The sequence below is a fragment of the Microcaecilia unicolor genome, chromosome 2 (genome assembly GCF_901765095.1).
Source record: "Microcaecilia unicolor chromosome 2, aMicUni1.1, whole genome shotgun sequence".
NCBI lineage: Eukaryota > Metazoa > Chordata > Amphibia > Gymnophiona > Siphonopidae > Microcaecilia > Microcaecilia unicolor.
This window is the reverse complement of record NC_044032.1, coordinates 424368546-424387283: the sequence shown is the minus strand read 5'-3', so window position 1 is coordinate 424387283 and position 18738 is coordinate 424368546. Positions and strand designations below refer to the sequence as shown.

General features: G+C 44.8%; 1 protein-coding gene across 1 annotated transcript in view; it reads left to right on the top strand.

Moving 5' to 3' along the window:
* The first annotated feature begins 2834 nt into the window (after nucleotides 1–2834).
* LOC115461146 (NACHT, LRR and PYD domains-containing protein 3-like) overlaps nucleotides 2835–18738 on the top strand; it is a 58742-nt gene continuing 42838 nt past the window's right edge. Inside the window, exon 1 of the mRNA XM_030190751.1 lies at nucleotides 2835–3045. Within this exon, the coding sequence (XP_030046611.1) occupies nucleotides 2954–3045 (92 nt within the window). The 5' untranslated portion in view covers nucleotides 2835–2953. The remainder of the gene's footprint in view (nucleotides 3046–18738) is intronic.

Below are 18738 nucleotides of genomic sequence, written 5' to 3'. Positions count from 1 at the left end.
GAAGACTGCTGCCTGCGCCGGAGGGATGGAGGAAGAGAGGGGGTAAACGGAGTCATGATCTTGGACCTCGCGGGGGGGGGGGGACAGTAGAAGGAAGATGGATGGAACTGGGAGGGGTGGGGAGCAGAGGGAAGGAGCAAGAGATGGATGGGACTGGGAGGGGTGGGGAGCAGAGGGATGGACCAGGAGATGGATGGGATTGGGAGAGGTCAGGCACAGCAGAGGGAAGGAGCAGAAGATGGATGGGACTGGGAGGGGTGGGGAGCAGAGGGAAGGAGCAAGAGATGGTTGGGACTGGGAGGGGTGGGGAGCAGAGGGAAGCCTACTGGAAAGAAGACACTGCATAAAACAGAAGACACTGGGACCAAAGCGAATAGAAAAACTAAATCATCAGACAACAAAGGTAGATAAAAGTATTTTATTCATAATTTATTAATTGAAATGTGCATCTGTGATATTTTGCCTGTAAATTTCAATTCCTTCCTCCATATTAGCATATTCATTTGCATATGTATATATGCAAATGATATGCTAATATGCTCCGCCCATTCTTCCCCCCCCCCCCCCCCCCAAATGAAACAGTCAAACTACGCCTATGGTTTGCAGCATAGGCTCTGAGAAGCTTCTTCGCAGGATTTAGTGTTACTTCAGTATCTGGCACTGAAGGAACTTTGTGTTGTTATTATTGAGGTGCTCCCAGAATTTGAATATATTTTTCCTATGGAAAGCGTAAGAGGAAACGTTTTGTATGCTACAGATTCCACAATAGGTGGGGAAAAAAATCTTGATGTTGACAGTGTGATTTTGCTTCTTTCATCAGTGAGAAACCTGGGCTTTGCTTCATGCAGTTTTTGATGTGTTGAAGTGTAGACTAAGGTTAACATTTGTGAAAAATGTAAATTTATTAACGTGTGTAAATTAATTGATATTGAAATGAAAGTAAATTCTGTTGAGAGCAGTTTATATTTCCCTTGCTTCCCTTTTAAAACAAAGAAAATAAATTATATTTGGGCTTTTTTTTTAGTTCTGCCACAGACTACAAATTTCAGTGTGCCATCAACATGAACATTTGCTATAAAGCAAAGTTTGAAGGATATGTGCCATTGCTATAATTATTTTGCAGGGTATTTTCATTATAGTAGACTGGTCAAGTTTAAGTTATGGGATACTGTAACTATATTTTAAAATGTCAGTGTTTCCATTAAGTATGTATGTGGTTTATGTTGATGCAGGACAGTTGTTGGGCAGATTATTTATTTAGAAATCTGTCATCAAGTGTACTCTAAGGCATTATTTAGTACTATCCCAAGAAACATACCTATATACAGACCCCCTGATATTCCGTGTTAAACCCAGATATTCAATTCCAGCCATTTCTGACGTCTGGCATAGAATATCCAGTTTCATTTTTGACTGTGGTAACTTAACTAGTTAAGTCAATATTCAGTGCTAACCCATTAGGTGCTTAGCGATTAAAGATAGGCCTGCTATTTATGCGGCCTAACCGCTAAACATACTTGGTTTGGCACTGAATACCTGTGCTTAGTCAACTATGTTGCATGTATAGCCAGTTAGTGGCTAGCCGCTAAACGTGCATATTCAGCAGGAGACGACAGGTTATCTCCTGCTGAATATCCATGGTTATGTGCTAAAATGCTATTTAACTGGCCAGGAGCTGTTCCTGGCTGGTTAAATAATTTTGAATATTAGGCCCATAGTGCCCACCCATATTAGCTCTGGGCCCGCCCAAAATGTCAGGTCTGGCTACACCACTGCATCATACAAAGAGATTAATAAGGTTTCAGTGCTGTGATTCTTTCTAAAGCCAGCCTGAAAAGAGTAGAGAACTAGTGAGGAGTCATTAAAGCTTACAGTTGGCTCTGGTACCCTAATTTTATGAATATTTGTTGCTTAGAAAAAAAAAGGCTACAGTCAAGTTGTTGCAATTTTAATACCAATTATCTGTGTGATTACTTATCAAATTTCAATGTGAAACACGTGGCAAGGTCATTTTTCTCTGTCTGTCTCTCTCCTGTTAAGTGGGAAGCTCAGAGGCTTGGGAGTGGTACCCAGGCAGCAGGATTTCTGGCTTACTGCTCTGCCATCACTCCTGCACTTGTCCCCCTGCATTCAGAACTGAAATCGAAACCTCTTGTTTTCCTCTAATGAGTAGAGGGGAGGGAGGACGGCTCCCCCGTGTGAGGGGAAGTGGTTTCCTGGGATGGTTTGACAGGCTGGAGGGAACCGTAGGAAGCAGAGGAGCCCAGCGCCTCTTCCTCCTAACATGTCTCTTCCTTTTGAGGCTGGCATCTATTTTGCCTATGTTACAGGTAAACACCTATGCTCACGAATCTCTTGTAACAGATTTTTTGTTTGCACAGCGGATCAACTGGATTTTCTACATTAAAGGAATTGACAGCAGAGCGGTCTGCATTCTGATTAATCAGTGCATTCAACTCCCTTCATGTAGAGACCCCTGTTGGGCTGTGCAAACAAGAAGTCTGTGCAGGAGGATAAACCACCGCCTTTGATTACAAAGGCTTTTTGTTTGGGTAGCAGACGAAAGCAGGTTTGCACCCTTCCTGTTTTTAACATAGAAAGCAACAAACCTCAATGAAAACAAAAAGAGGACCATATATTTCCTCTGTTATTTTCTCAAAGCTGCCTTTTGTCTGCTTCCTACGGTTCCCTCCAGCCTGTCAAACCATCCCAGGAAACCACTTCCCCTCACACGGCGGAGCTGTCCTCCCTCCCCTCTACTCATTAAAGGAAACAACAAGAGGTTTCGATTTCAGTTCTGAATGCAGGGGGACAAGTACAGGAGTGATGGCAGAGCAGTAAGCCAGAAATCCTGCTGCCTGGGTACCACTCTCAAGCCTCTGAGCTTCCAAGACCCACTTAACAGGAGAGAGACAGACGGAGAAAATAGATGCCAGCCTGAAAAGGAAGAGACATGTTAGGAGGAAGAGGCGCTGGGCTCCTCTGGAGAGAGAAAGAGGAAAGGCTGTGGCAAGAGACACCCAGGGGCATGTGGCCGGCGCAGGGGTAAGAAATGATTACAGAGTCTCAGTGGTTTCTCTTCCTTTCCTTGTTCAGCAGCTACACCTTTTGGTGTAATGTCTGTATGTGTCTGGGGAAAAAAATGGGAAGCATTGAATGATAGATCTGCAGTCTATCAATGTAATGAAGACCAGGCAGGCAGTGAAAGCAATGCCCGTTTGTAAAGCAGAAGGGTTTTGTATATGAGCTTGTTTTACGGAATAGGTGATAAATAGAAACAAAATAAGATGGTGCTTTTATTTTGAACTAACTTAATACATATTCTGACAGAACCTTTTTCCTCCAGTCAGATTTTATGAGGGAATTTCCCATAGACCCAAAAGGGGAGTGAACTTTCAGTAGGCTGGTAAAGTCTCCTTCCTGACCTATCTAGTCACTAGTAAAAAAGGCCCGTTTCTGTTTGAAAGGAAACGGGCGCTAGCAACGTTTTCCTCTGAGTGTGTATGTTTGAGAGAGTGACTGTGTGAGAGAGGCTCCTGTTCCTGCTGCTGTGCATTCCCCATGTTGTGCTGATTTGCTGCTCCCTGTATCATGGCTCTGCCCCTCTCCCTTCTACTGGCCAATCTGGTGTGGGTTGTGTGACATCACTATTATCTACTCCAACATGATCCACGGTTCCAGGCAGCCTCAGAATGTTGGAGGTGAGAATTATTATATAGGACTAGTAAAAAAGGCCCGTTTCTGACAAAAATGAAACGGGCGCTAGCAAGGTTTTCCTCAGAGTGTGTATGTTTGAGAGTGTGTGTGTGAGATTGACTGTGTGTGAGAGAGAGAGTGAATGTGTGTGGCTGCGAGTGTGTGTGATAGAGAGTGTGTGTGTGAGATTGACAGTGTGTGCGAGTGTGTATGTGAGCCACAGTGATTGTGAGAGAGTGTTTAACACAGATACAGTGTGTGTGAGAGAGAGAGTGTGTGAGAGAGTATGTGTGCAATACACAGACTCTCTGTCAGATCAAGAGTGTATGAGATTGAGAGAGGGTTTGAGAGTGACTGTGTGACACATACATAGTGAATGTGATACAGTGTGAGACATGGTGTGTGTTGTAGACAGTGTATGAGAGTGAGAGAGACACTGACTGTGTGAGAGAGAGAGAGAGTATGTGTGTGTGAGAGATAGTGTATGTGACAGACATACCTCCCCTCCTCCCTGTCTGTGTTCGCAGGACCCCCTCCTTCTGCCTCTCCCGCTCTGTTGTCGCAGGACCCCTCCCCTCCCTCTCTGGTCAGTTTCCCCCCCTCCTTTCAGGTCTCCCTGCACCCCTCCTCTCAGGTCTCTGGATCCCCCCTCCCCCCTTCGTCTGTGCTGTCAGGACCCCCTCCCCCCTCCATCTCAGGTCCTCTTCCGGCCCTCATTCTCCCCCTCCTTGTGCCTTAACCAGGGGTGTAGCCAGACAGCAGATTTTGGGTGGGCCTAGGCAAGAAGTGGGTGGGCAACAAGTGTTCTCCCTCCCCCACACACACCAAAAAAAATATCTCAGCTGGCGGGAAAATGCTTCCCTCCACCTTAGCAGTCTGCAGCAGGCATGCACTGAAAACAGAGCATGTGCAGGTTCCAGTATTGTGGAGAGCAGCGTTTTTGTTACCATCGGGGAAGTCTTCAGCTTGCGGAGCTTGGGATCCACAACAGCTACCGCTAAACGTGTGCTACTGTTGGGTGGGCCTGAGCCCTAACTAGGTGGGCCTCGGCTCACCCAGGCCCACCTGTGGCAACGCCACTGGCCTTAACTGTTGCTTAGCCTTGGGCTACAGTGGAGACAGCTGTGCAGGATCTCCTCTTCCAACCCCCTTCCCATAATTCTTCAACAAGAAAAGAAAAAAAAAAAGGAAACCTGCAAAAATGTTTTAAAAAAGGAAGCGGGACACCGCAGGCAGCCATCGGCTGTCAGCTGTGCATCCGCTCCTCCTCTCAGCTGTCACGTCGCAGCGCTCCGGGGCAGTGACGTGAGAGCTGAGAGGAGGAGCGGATGCAGAGCTGACAGCCGATGGCTGCCTGCGGTGCCCTGCTTCCTTTTTAAAAGCTTTTTTGTAGGTTTTTTGTTTTGTTTTTGTTTGTACCGGCCGCAGCTGATGTCGGACAGAGGGGGGGGGGGGGGGAGCGGCGGCGACCTGTGGTGGAGGGTTCAGCAGTGTCTGTGGTGACCTTGGTGGTGGGGGGGGGTGGAGGGTGGTAGTGGTGGCAAAGCTGACAGCAGATGGCTGCCTCCGGTTCCCCGGTTCCTTTTTGTAAAGGTTTTTTTGTTTGTGTTTGTTTTTTTACCGGCCGTAGGTGACGTCAGACGGAGGGGGGGGGGGGGGGAGCGGCGGTGGTCAGGCTTAGTGCTGTGGTGTCGGTGTCTCTGTGCAGGCTCGCGTGGCGTGGTTTGGGTCCCTGCTGCCTGTCCTTATGGTTTGGTTTGCGGGGCAGTGGCGATCGGTCACGGGGCGCGCCGAATGGTGTTCGCGCGTCATGGGTTTGACGTCACGATTCATCCAGCGATGCAATTTGCTGAGTATCAGTGCTCCGCCCTCCACGTCATCACATTGTGACGCGAGGGCGGAGGAAACACTCATGGAGAAAATCTGATCTACACCACTTCACATTTAGAACGTTGGGAGATTTGAGGCTTCATTAGAACGTTGGAGTTGCGAATTATGTCTGGATGGGGCGTGACTGAGGGCGGGTCTATGAGTGAGGGTGAGTGATGCTGACAGCCTAGCCTAGGAACAGTACAGGGCTTCAGTGCTTCACTGGCATGGAGTGAGCTTCAGAACGTTGGAGGTGGGAATTATTTATATAGATAAGTCAACAGTGTTCTGGAACCTGTGCCTGTCAGTGCTAGGCACGCCCCTGACCTGCCCATTCCCCTCCCAATTCCATGTCCTCTTAGCAGTTGTATGCTATGGATTTTGTGTTCACAATTTGCAGAACTCTTACTAAGGGCAGTTATGCTGTAACTTCTAATTATTGCCCATTAGCACCACTATACACCAATTATAACTATTGTTTTTTTAATGCCATTTAACAGCTAATTTAGTTACGGGCATAACTGACACTATTATATAACTAAAACGCTAAGCGTAAAGTTGTGTGTGCAAGTTTGGAATTAGGGGCCATTTATTTTATACCATGAGAGACCATTGTTGTCAAGAGTTTGTCCATCTGCCTGTCTATATAGGCATGGATTCCAGCATTGAGAGTTTTTACCACTGTTAATATTGAACAAACTCCTTAACTGTGTCCACGTAGGAATAATGTTTGTTGGGCTTAGCAGGTGCAGCTCTTTAGGCCAGTGGCTGCACATGCTGGGCTGGTTTAATATTATATTGAGCCATAGGCAAACATACATGTGTGGGCCTCCCACCATGAATCTCCCCCTCCAATTTACTTCTTTTATCACCATCACCCCCCTCCCAAGATCTTTAAGGCCTTCAGCCCCTCCCGCCATCTCACTTCTCCAGAAATTGCATGTGTAAATGGGAAAAAAAGTTATATAAAAATGTGACAGGGGTCTTGGAGAATCCTGGAGCCTTGTGGCTTCTGGTTAGTTGGTATGGGCCTTGGCAGTAAGTAGGTGGAAAGCTGGGAGTAGCAGGTGGCAAAGAGAGAAGCAGCACTGAAGTTGGCTAGTGGTATGAGAGGGCGGAGTTGCAAAGTCATACACCCACAAGGGACTGTGGCTGTCAGAAAGGCAGCACTGGAGGTCCAGTTGAGCTCTGGACCTGCTTGGTGCACCAGGAAAAGGTGGCCTGAGCCATTGGGTTGTGGACAGCTGGCACATGTGAGAACTTTTTTGCATTCATGGAATGATGCCAGGCCATGAGAGAAAGTGGCCTAGTAGTAGTAGTAGTATAGGTGGCTCTGGTGGGATGTCTGGAGGTGTCAGAAAACCTCCAGATAAGCCAGAGCATATACAGTACAATATGATAAAATTTATATTTCGCTATAAACCATTTCTGGATCTGGGTGGATTCCAATACAAACTATTTCTGGATCTGTGTGGATTACAATATATTTATTCAATATTTGATATACCGCTATTACAAGAACCTTTGGTCAAATCCTTGGAAATGACATAAAATAAACTAACAGAATCCCACCATGACATGTTACATAACTCCAACAATTGGTTACATGAATCAGCATGAATCAGGCGGCTGCCTAGGAAAGCACAGTTCAGGTTCGAGTGGCTATGGTTTATTACTGTGGACCTGGAAGTGAGCGCTCCTGTGCATGCATGTGACTGGGAGCATGCACACAGCCTGGAAAAATGTTTGGGCTATAAAGGGCAGAAAAAGAAGATTCAGAGTACTGAGGTTGACTCTGGACAGAAGGTGAGTGCTGACCTTTTGGAGCTATGATGTGTTGGAACATACCTGACTTCAGAACTATTAGTTTGAGTGAGAAATTTGAAGAGAATTTGTTAAAAAGAAAATTGATAACTGGCTTTGAAATAGGCTGGTTGTTTATGGAAGCTGTGTTTTTCGGAGAGGGTTTGAAATTCTTCTGTTAGGGATGTTGTGCTAGTGAACTAGTTGTGTGTGGATGTAGCTTTGATACAAAGCAAGGGACAAGAAGAAAAGAACACACATAGGAAGGTATAGGGTTTTTCTTCATTTATTTTTTATTGTTAGGGAGTAGGTTCTCAAAGGAGAAGAAGAACTGAGAAGGCACTGCTGAGGATTTCATAAGAACGTAAGTGCTAGTCTGCATAAGAAAAATCTAGGAAGAAAAGTATACAAAAGCTAAGTGACATATATTGAAAAAGTGTGCACACAAAGAAGTAGTCATAAACACAGAGACATAAAGATAAAAGTCAGAGTAGATAGAGATAAAGAGTTAAATAGAGAAGAACACAGGAAGAGCAAGAAAGTGAATAATACCAGTTCAGATGTCCTGTGGGAATGTGGGAATTGTGGAACCTATTATGATAAAAAAAGGTGACAAAAGGTGAAACAAAGTGTCAAGTACAAAATTGGATTGATTTGACAGAACAAAATTTGGCTCAAATAGTTTAAATGCTTAACTGCATTAGATACTTCTCTGAAGTAGTCTTTGTGATGTCGAATATCCACTGCCGATATTCAGCCTGTGGCAGTAAGTGGCGTCTGAGTCCAGCATCTTTTTCCCTGCCTTGCCTGCAGTTCAATAGCTCCTTGTGTAGTACACTGCCCTTCCCCTTATGGATACTCCCTCTCAGTGTTAGAATTATAGTCCTGCCTGGGGGGAAGTGACACAGGATGGGTGGACCCAGAAGAGTAGGAACGAGGAAATATAAAAGCTAGGGGCAAAGCCAGGTTAAGGAGGCCCAGAAGGAAGCAGTGACACCCCACAGCATAGGGCTTCACCCTCTATGTGTGAATTGCCACTGTTACAGTCAGGTAGGCCAAGCCTCACTTAGAACTGTGCAGATTTTATGTTTTGACCTGAGTACTTCAGGAACCAGGCCAGAGACACTGAGGCATATTTTCAAAACACTTAGCCTCCCAAAGTTCCATAGAAACCTATGGAACTTAGCCTCCCAAAGTGCTTTGAAAATATGCCTCAAAGTGTGCTACTGTACTGAGACAGTAAGGTACACGGTGGCCCTGCAGGAGCAGGCCACCTGAGGACACTGTGGCATTACAGACTAGTTTTATGTTGCCTTTTTCTCCTACCTGTGAGTGGAACAGGGCCCCTGACCTACAGCTTTAATAAACATTATTTTTTGTCTGCAACTGCTGTGTTGCTCTGTCTGTCTTGGGCTCTGGCCCCAGCACTGGCTCACGTTACCACATGCCCTCTGTTTCCATTCTCTCCCACTGTGTATGTAAAAATCAGGTCCTCTCGGTCCCGCCCCTTCTGACACTACTTCCTCTTTCTGCTGGAGTGAGACAGGTCAAGAGAATGCTCCAGAGCAGGCCACAGGCAGCAAGTGAGTATCGCTGCCACTGCTAGATCCATGAAGACCTGATTTTAAGGTACACCAAGGGGGAGAGGGGAGAAAATTGAGAAAGGGAGAGCTGTTGAATTGTAGGAAGGGAGAAGCCAGACTGTGAATCTGGGTGGAGGAAGGAGGGAAAGATTGGGAGATGCCAATTTTTTTAAATATTTAAGTAAAACATTTATTACACACATTATCCTACCGACCTTTTCTCTCTCCCATTGAGGGAGAGAGAGAGAGGGGGGGGGGGGGATAATAGATTTGGGGTAGAGGGGAGGAAGGGAGAGAGAAATACTGCACATGGGGGGAAATATGCTTGCCAATGTGAGGGAGAAAAGGATGAAGGGAGAACTAATGTACCTGGGGGGGGGGGGGGGGGGGGAAGATGCTGTGCAATGGGAAGGACAGAAAGATGTAGAGAGATATAATGGACATGGGAGGGAGATGCTGTACAACTGAAGGGAGGGAAGTAAGAGGGAGAGATGTTTGACTCAGAGAGGTGGAGGGGAGGGTATTAAGACAGATAGTGGACCTGGGGGCAGAGGGAGAAGGAAGAAAGAAAGAGAAATTGGACCCGGGGGGGGGGGGGGGGGGGAGGTGGATAGGAGGAAGAGAGAGAAAAGGGACTGGGGGTGTAGGGGTAGGAGGGAGATATGCTGAACAATGGGAGGGAGAAAGGAAGGTAAGAGGGGAGAGATGTTAGACCGGGTTGGGGGGTGGCAGCCAATTAAGTTTCAATAATTATGGAGTAATATGATCCATCTTAGACCCTTCACCCAACACACAGACAGCAACATTTTGAGTTACTTGGAGGACTTTCAGGGCGTCTTTTACTAAGGTGCGCTCACTTTTTTAACGCACGCTAAAATTGTGGGTGCGCTAAATGTTAGAGATGCCCATAGGAATGCATTTTCGTCTCTAACGTTTAGTGCGCCCACAAAAACGTGAACACGCCTTAGTAAAAGACCCTCTCAGTGCTGCTTGTGGTAAGCCACAAAAAAGGCATTATTTTGGTGGTGATGGGAAAAGGCTCTGCTGGCTGCTCCAGACCTTGTCCTTTACTCTGTGGCAGCTGATGGACTGGGCTTCCACTCGTCAGCCACTACTGATCTCTCTCTTCAGCAGTCATCAGGTTGAGCTTTGCTAGCTGCCATGAGACCCCTCCTTTGGGTGGCTGGTACACTGTCCTGGGTCACCTCCTCTTTTTGGCAGCTGATGTGATATGTCTGCTATTCACTTGTACTGCAACGGGCTGTTTTTCTGGCAGTGCATCAGATCAGCAGCCATGAAGTGCTTGTTTATGAATTTAGAAGATTGTGGTACCTAGCATCCAAAGATTGATTTGATGCTTTTTACATGGAGAAGATGGTGGATTTCCTGGAATACCCTCCCAGGAGGTGGTGGAGTTGAAAATAGAGAATTAAAAAATGCATGGGATAAACACAAAGTATCCCTGTATAGAAAGAGTAAGTGCAAAGTGATGCATGTGGGGAAGAGCAACCCAAACCTTAGCTATGTGATGCAATGTTCCACATTAGGAATCACCACCCAGGAAAAGGATATAGGTGTCATCATTGATATGTTGAAATCCTCTGCTCAGTGTGCAGCAGTATCTAAGAATGCAAATAGAATGTTAGGAATTATTAGGAAAGGAATAGAAAACAAAAATAAGGACATTATAATGCCTTTTTATTGCTCCACGGTGTGACTGCACCTTGAATACCCTGTTCAATTCTGGTCACTGCATCTCAAATAAGATATAGTGGAATTAAAAAAAGTACAGAGGAGTGTGACGAAAATGATAAAGAGGATGGGACAACTTCCCTATGAAGAAAGGCTAAAGCAGGTAGGGCTCATCAGTTTGGAGAAGAGACGGCTGAGGGGGAGCTATGATAGAGGTCTATAAAATACTGAGTGGAGTGGAATTGCTTATTTATTCTGTCCAAAAATACTAGGATCATGGGGCACACAATGAAGTTACTAAGTAGTACATTTAAAAGAAACCGGAGAAAATATTTTTTCACTCAACATGTAATTAAACTCTGGAATTCGTTGCCAGAAAATGTGGTAAAAGCAGTTAGCTTAGCAGGGTTTTAAAAAAGGTTCAGATACTTTCCTAAAAGAAAAGTCCATAAGCCATTATTAAGATGGACTTGAGGAAAATCCATTGTATCTAGGATAAACAGCATAAAATCTGTTATACTGGTCTGGGATCTTGCCAGGTACTTGTGACCTTGATTGTCCATGGTTGGAAACAGGATACTGGGCTTGATGGATCTTCAGTCTGTCCCAGTATGGCAACGCTTATGTTTTGTTCTTATGTAGGAGGGAATCAAAGCAAACTTCTCTGGATATTTAAAAAAAATGTTCTGCTCCGGCTATTCCTTAATTTTTTCTTTCCCCTTGCATAAGATGAAACATGTTTCCTCTGCTTTCAGCTTCTCTTTGTTCCCCAAAATGTTAACAATTTCCAATCAAAAATTAAGATTATATCTTGACTGAAACAGTCTTCAAGGTACCTATTACTCTTGTGTGCCTGGCTTCTGTAAGCTGGAAGTATCTGTTCCGAGGAAACTTTCTGATAATTCTTATGTTTTTCCAGTGGACGGAATCTAAGGATGATTCTGTATACAAGCTTTTGAAATTGCAAAAGTCAGTCTGAACTAGTGTAAATTCGATTTCCATGACTGCAGACTGTAACTCTGTTAAGTGAATTTGCCACAGTTCAGGGCTCTGGTGATATAACAAACATTTTTTGGGTGCTGTATGCTTCTGTGAAGATGTGGGAATTTAAGAAACAAACAAACTTGTTTCAGTAGCCAAGAGGTGTTGGCCCATGAGTTTTAAACATGTTTGTTGTGTTTAAAACTCATACCAGCAGAGCTTATCACACCAGCTACTGAAAAGAGGAAGCGGTCTAAGGTAGCTAGAGAGCTAGCCCACATGCCACTGTAGCTGCTTGGAGGAGGTGTTGCAGAGCAAGGCATGTAGTTTAAAAACTTTTACTGCTTATAGGTCAAGCCATATGATATTTCATGGGGTGGTATGGAGGGGAAGAAAGAAGATCTGGGTGGGATGAGGGAAGAGAGAGTCTGCACAGGACCTCTCTCCCTTTTACCCATGACCCTTCTGACTCAATACCTTTTTTAAGTTTTTCTTCAGAAATTCACTTTTGGCATTTGCTGTTCACATTTTGCATGTTTGTGTTTGTTAAACCATCATGATGTTTTCTGTCATGTGTCTAATAGGCTCCGGTTTTAGTGGCACTGTGAGTGGCTTTGCTTTGTGCTTTTTGTTACAGTTTATGGTATTACAGTGCCATCTTGTGGTGAATAAGGAAACCTTTTCAATAGTGTTTTGCTTTTGTTTTGACTTGAGCAGCTTATAAAGCCACTAACAACCCACGTCACGTATGTTGGAGAAAAACATGGAAATCAACCTCACGGGTGTGAAGATCTGAGGACTTTAAATCCAGTGCACTTTGTTGTTGGTTTGACTGCAGCAGTGGCTGACAGTTCCGATTTCATATTAACTTATCTATAGGATAATTCATTTGCAGTAAGCGATGTATTTGTTGTCTCTAAGCCTTGCCTATCAGTATATAATAAGTTGTTGCTCTGTATCTGCATATAGATTATTTAACTCCCAGAAATTATTGCTAGATAAAATTGGCTCTGACACATATAAAATAGGATAGCTGGATGCGATGGATGACACAGGGAAGGGTTGAACAGGCAGGCAGGCAGGTACCGTGTTTGTCCCAGAACACAAGTTGAGCATTATTCCCTCTCAGAGCTCCAGGTACCTGGGGCTGTCCCCACCAAGTTTCCAAGTCTATTAGAGTTTGATATACCGCACACCACCACAAAATTGTGCCCATGCCACCCCCATCCCCCATGGAACTGGGAGAGGAATGAGGAGGTGGGAATGGTGGGGGCTTGAATCCACAATTCCAGGAATAACATGTATAGAATGTTTGTACGTTTGGGAAGCTTGCCAGGTGCACTTGGCTTGGATTGGCCGCTGTCGTGGACAGGATGCTGGGCTCGATGGACCCTTGGTCTTTTCCCAGTGTGGCATTAGTTATGTACTTATGAAGAGTTGAGCAACTCGATGAAGCTGTCACAAGGGCTACAAAAGGGCCCCAGGGCCAGGCCGTGGCCTGGGTCATCTGGAGAAAAGTATTTACTAAACTGCATTAAGTGTTTCCAAACAGCTAAGGTACTGTAAAAGTATATTTAACTACAAAATCAAATATGGGATTTCATGTTAGGGACTGGGAAGAGGGGGATGTGTCTTGCAGTCAATGTGTGTCATGACTGCATGTTAACTGCTTTCTTCATTGGTGAGCATTTTGCAGGACACCTTCTATTTTTAATCCACCCTCTTTTATCAAAATTGGAGTTCTCCCCCATTCCCTATTGTGTGTTGTCTCATCTAAAGCATGATGGTGACCCTTTCCCCTGTATAACAGTTGGAAGGGTGTTTGTGTCTTCAAATGTTTTACCCTGTTTTTCGAAATGTATCTTGTGTGATTGTGGTCAAAACAGTTCAGTTTTAATTTCATGAATCCAAACCACTTTTTCCTCCATAATGTTTTGGTCTTTTATTTTTTTAGCTACATTTGAACCCCGCGCTTTCCCACTCATGGCAGGCTCAATACGGCTTACATATACAGGTACTTATTTGTACTTGGGGCAATGGAGGGTTAAGTGACTTGCCCAGAGTCACAAGGAGCTGTGCCTGATGTGGGAATTGAACTCAGTTCCCCAGGACCAGCGTCCACCACCCTAACCACTAGGCCACTCCTCTACAGTAGGCACCCATAGGAATATTGTGTGCATCTACACAGTTATTGTGTGCTAATTTTTAGCTTGGGGCCCTAAGTATTATCTGGTGTTTGTAGCTGCATCTTGAAAATCAAAGTTTAACAGCAATGAGCCTTTGTATTGAAGTGTCTAAACATTTGGACACATTCCCCGGGATTCTATATATCACGTGGAAATCAAAGTATATTCTATAACGATGTGAGCAACTTAATTGTTTAGCCAGCTAATCAGCACTGTTAATTGGATGATAACAAGCAATTAGCACTAATTGGCATTAAGATTGACGCACACAACTCGTGAAGCCTATTCTGTAATGTAGTGCACGTAAATTCTAAGTTGCATAGTTGAAAAGGGGGCATGGCCATGGGCATTTCTAAAATCTATGGGCCCCTTTTACCAAGCTGTGGCAAAAGGGGGCCTGTGCTGGCGTCGGTGTGTGTTTTTCACGTGCGCCGAGGACCTCTTTTACTACGCTAACCCGGCGGTAACTGGGCAGCGTGCGGCACTGCCCGATTACCACCGGATATGACGGCGCATTAGCTGTGGGAAGTACTGTTGGGCTGCTGTGGTAGCCCAATGGTACTTCCTGTTTAGTGAGCGGTAAGCTCACATTAGGCTTACCGCCGCTTAGTAAAAGGGGCCCTCTGTGCACCTGCTCTGCACCTAATTTAGGTGTCGGGATTTACACCAAAGAAAACATGGTGTAAATGGCCACAACTAAATTTGGTCATGTGGAGAGGTGCTCAGAGTATTCTGTATACCACATGGAAATTTACACGTATTCTAAAATATAGGCATGCTTTAGAGAATACGCCAAGGTGTATTTTTTTGGGGGGAATTTGCAGGCGCCATATATAGAATCTAGCCCATAATGCATGTAAATGTGGCTACCTAGGTTTATGAATTGCCATTCACATTTGAAACAGGAAGTATGATTAATATGAAAGGAATTCTTTGTTCCAGAACCGCAGCAAAGTTGATTCTTGCAGATTCTATGTAGGAGAAAGCATTTTTTTTTCTTGGAAACATTTACATTGGCCTCTATTCATACAATTTAAACTGTTAACTCTTAGTGCTAATCCTTAAAAGATCTTTTAAGCTTTTTCTTTGGGTAACTTGTTAGAATTATGTATACTAAATTGCAAACCTTTCAACTCCCCATCTGCCACCCAAGAGATTTCCACTTAAATAGATCGTGGAGTTGCTGCGATCCTTTGAAATACGCTGTGTAAGAAATGAAGGGGCCCAATACTAAGCAGCTTAAAATGGCATACCTTAGGATGCGCTCAGGTGTCCTGCGGTAACTGCCAAATCGGCACACTAATCACTTGCTAAAGAATCATTTAAATTTTTTTCTGTGAGGAGGTGTCATGGGGCAGAGAGTAGTCATTCCTTTGCTAATCAGTTAGCATGGCTACATTACTACACGCTAACTGGTTAGCGCAGGATTACTACATAAGCCTTTGCTGCTTACTAAATAGGTGTTGGTGTTCAAATAGGATCTAACTGAAATCACAAATGAAATCAAACACAGCCTCCAAATAATGAATTCATGGGTGGATGCATTCCAACTAAAGCTAAACGCAGAAAAGACACAATCCAGCTTATAATTGAAAAAGAAAACGTCTATATTGCGACCCAAATCGGGAGATAGACGTTTATCTCACAAAAACGAATAAAGCGGTATAATCGAAAGCCGAATTTGGACATTTTCAACTGCACTCCGTCGCGGATGAGGACAAAGTTGATGGGGGCGTGTCGAAGGTGTGGTGAAGGCGGAACTGGGGCGTGGTTATCGGGCGATCAGAGATGGGCGCCTTTCGCCGATAATGGAAGAAAAATATGTGTTTTTAGCGAGAATTTAGGGCACTTTTCCTGGACCCTGTTTGTCCACGAATAAGGCCCCAAAAAGTGCCCTAAATGACCAGATGACCACTGGAGGGAATCGGGGATGACCTCCCCTGACACCCCCAGTGGTCACAAACCCCCTCCCACCACAAAATATGCCGTTTCACAACTTGTTATTTTCACCCTCAAATGTCATACCCACCTCCCTAGCAGCAGTATACAGGTCACTGGAGCAGTTATTAGGGGGTGCAGTGGACTTCAGGCAGGTGGACCCAGGCCCATCCCCCCCACCTGTTACACTTGTGCTGGTAAATGGGAGCCCTCCAAACCGCCCCCCAAACCCACTGTACCCACATGTAGGTGCCCCCTTCACCCCTTAGGGCTATAGTAATGGTGTAGACTTGTGGGCGGTGGGTTTTGAGGGGGATTTGGGGGGCTCAACACCCAAGGGAAGGGTGCTATGCACCTGGGAGCTCTTTTACCTTTTTTTTTGTTTTTGTAAAAGTGCCCCCTAGGGTGCCCGGTTGGTGTCCTGGCATGTGAAGGGGACCAGTGCACTACGACTCCTGGCCCCTCCCACGAACAAATGCCTTGGATTTATTCGTTTTTGAGCTGGGGTCTTTCATTTTCCATTATCACTGAAAAACAAAAACGCCCAGCTCACAAATTGTCGAATAAAACATGGACGTCTATTTTTTTTGAAAATACGGTTCGGTCCGCCCCTTCACGGACCCGTTCTCGGAGATAAACGCCCATGGAGATAGACGTTTTTGTTCAATTATGCCCCTCAATGTCTCATTCTCTCCTCACAATATAACACAAACAAACCCAGCACCATAAACACCCCAGACTACACCCTTCCTATCTCAGACAGTCTGAAAATTCTTGGGAGTTACAGTTGACCGAAATCTCACACTCGAAAGCCATGCGAAAAATACAGCAAAGAAAATGTTCCACTCAATGTAGAAACTCAAAAGAATCAAACCTTTCTTCCCAAGGGAAGTTTAGTATTTAGGATGGATCGTTATGGTATGCCTTCTTGAATAGGTCAGTTTTCAGTAGTTTTCGGAAGATTGTTAGGTCGTGCATTGTTTTTATGGCCTTCGGTAGTGCGTTCCATAGTTGCATTAACTAAACTTCAAATGTGGTCTTTGAATAATTTGAATAATCTGAGTGAAGAAGAGTGACTCCACAGCCTAAGCTAAGTGAACATTTAAATAAACATTTGAAGTTTAGTTAAAGCGGCCTGTTTACCATAAAGGAGTTTTTTTTGCCAGTGATGAAGCAGTCCTAGCTCCTATAATACATTTGTGTATGGAAGGGATCTTCTTGAGGCTTTTTCCTTCTTTGTATTATCTACTCCCTGTCAGGCTATCAGGCCTCTGACCACCATTTGGTGCCATCCTCAGTGGTTCCTGAAGGGGAGAGTTTATCAGAGGTCAGAAGCTGGTTTAATATTGTCAACCTGGTTTCATATTAATATGTCCAGCAATAATTTTGACCTTCCGCAATCCTGACACTCCCCTTTTTGAGTTTGCTTACAATTAATTGAGTTTTTACCTCTATATTTGAATTAACATTAGCATATAGCCATTAATGGAAAATCAGCCATTTTATTGCTGCACTATAAATGTCCTTTCGCACAGGAAAATAAGGGCGTGCTAAGGCCACTTCTTACTACCACTTAGTAAAAGGAACCTGACGATCAACCTTTCTTCAGACGCACCTGGCTGTTTCAGAAATATTTTCAGTCATGCTTCGTTTCTTTTAAAGGCTTACCCCCTGTTTACAAAGCCACGACTTTGTAAACAGGGGCCTCCGCACCTTTAGTGTTCACTCTGGTGGATCCTCTTCTACTTCTATCCCTCTGCCTGTCGGCATACCTCAGGGTTCTGTTCTTGGTCCCCTCCTCTTTTCTATCTACACTTCTTCCCTTGGTTCATTAATCTCATCCCATGGCTTTTCCTACCATCTCTATGCTGATGACTCCCAAATCTACCTTTCTACCCCTGATATCTCACCTTGCATCCAAACCAAAGTTTCAGCGTGCTTGTCTGACATTGCTGCCTGGATGTCTCAACGCCACCTGAAATTAAATATGACCAAAACCGAGCTTCTCATTTTCCCCCCCAAACCCACCTCCCCGCTCCCCCGTTTTCTATTTCTGTTGATGGCTCTCTCATTCTCCCTGTCTCCTCAGCTCGAAACCTTGGGGTCATCTTTGACTCTTCTCTCTCCTTCTCTGCTCATATCCAGCAGACCGCCAAGACCTGTCGTTTCTTTCTTTACAACATCCGTAAAATCCACCCCTTTCTTTCCGAGCACTCTACCAAAACCCTCATCCACACCCTTGTCACCTCTCGTTTAGTCTACTGCAATCTGCTTCTTGCTGCCCTCCCACTTAGTCACCTCTCCCCTCTCCAGTCGGTTCAAAACTCTGCTGCCCGTCTCATCTTCCGCCAGGGTTGCTTTACTCATACTACCCCTCTCCTCAAGACCCTTCACTGGCTCCCTATCCGTTTTCGCATCCTGTTCAAACTTCTTCTACTAACCTATAAATGTATTCACTCTGCTGCTCCCCAGTATCTCTCCACACTCGTCCTTCCCTACACCCCTTCCCGTGCACTCCGCTCCATGGATAAATCCTTCTTATCTGTTCCCTTCTCCACTACTGCCAACTCCAGACTTCGCACCTTCTGTCTCGCTGCACCCTACGCTTGGAATAAACTTCCTGAGCCCCTACGTCTTGCCCCATCCTTGGCCACCTTTAAATCTAGACTGAAAGCCCACCTCTTTAACATTGCTTTTGACTCGTAACCACTCGCCTCCACCTACCCTCCTCTCTTCCTTCCCGTTCACATTAATTGATTTGATTTGCTTACTTTATTTATTTTTTGTCTATTAGATTGTAAGCTCTTTGAGCAGGGACTGTCTTTCTTCTATGTTTGTGCAGCGCTGCGTATGCCTTGTAGCGCTATAGAAATGCTAAATAGTAGTAGTAGTAGTAGTAGATTGTATTTTATCTTTTTTATTTGCATTACATTATTGTATTCTATTCACTTGTTTAGAATTGTTTAATCTATCTCAATCTCTAGTGGGTC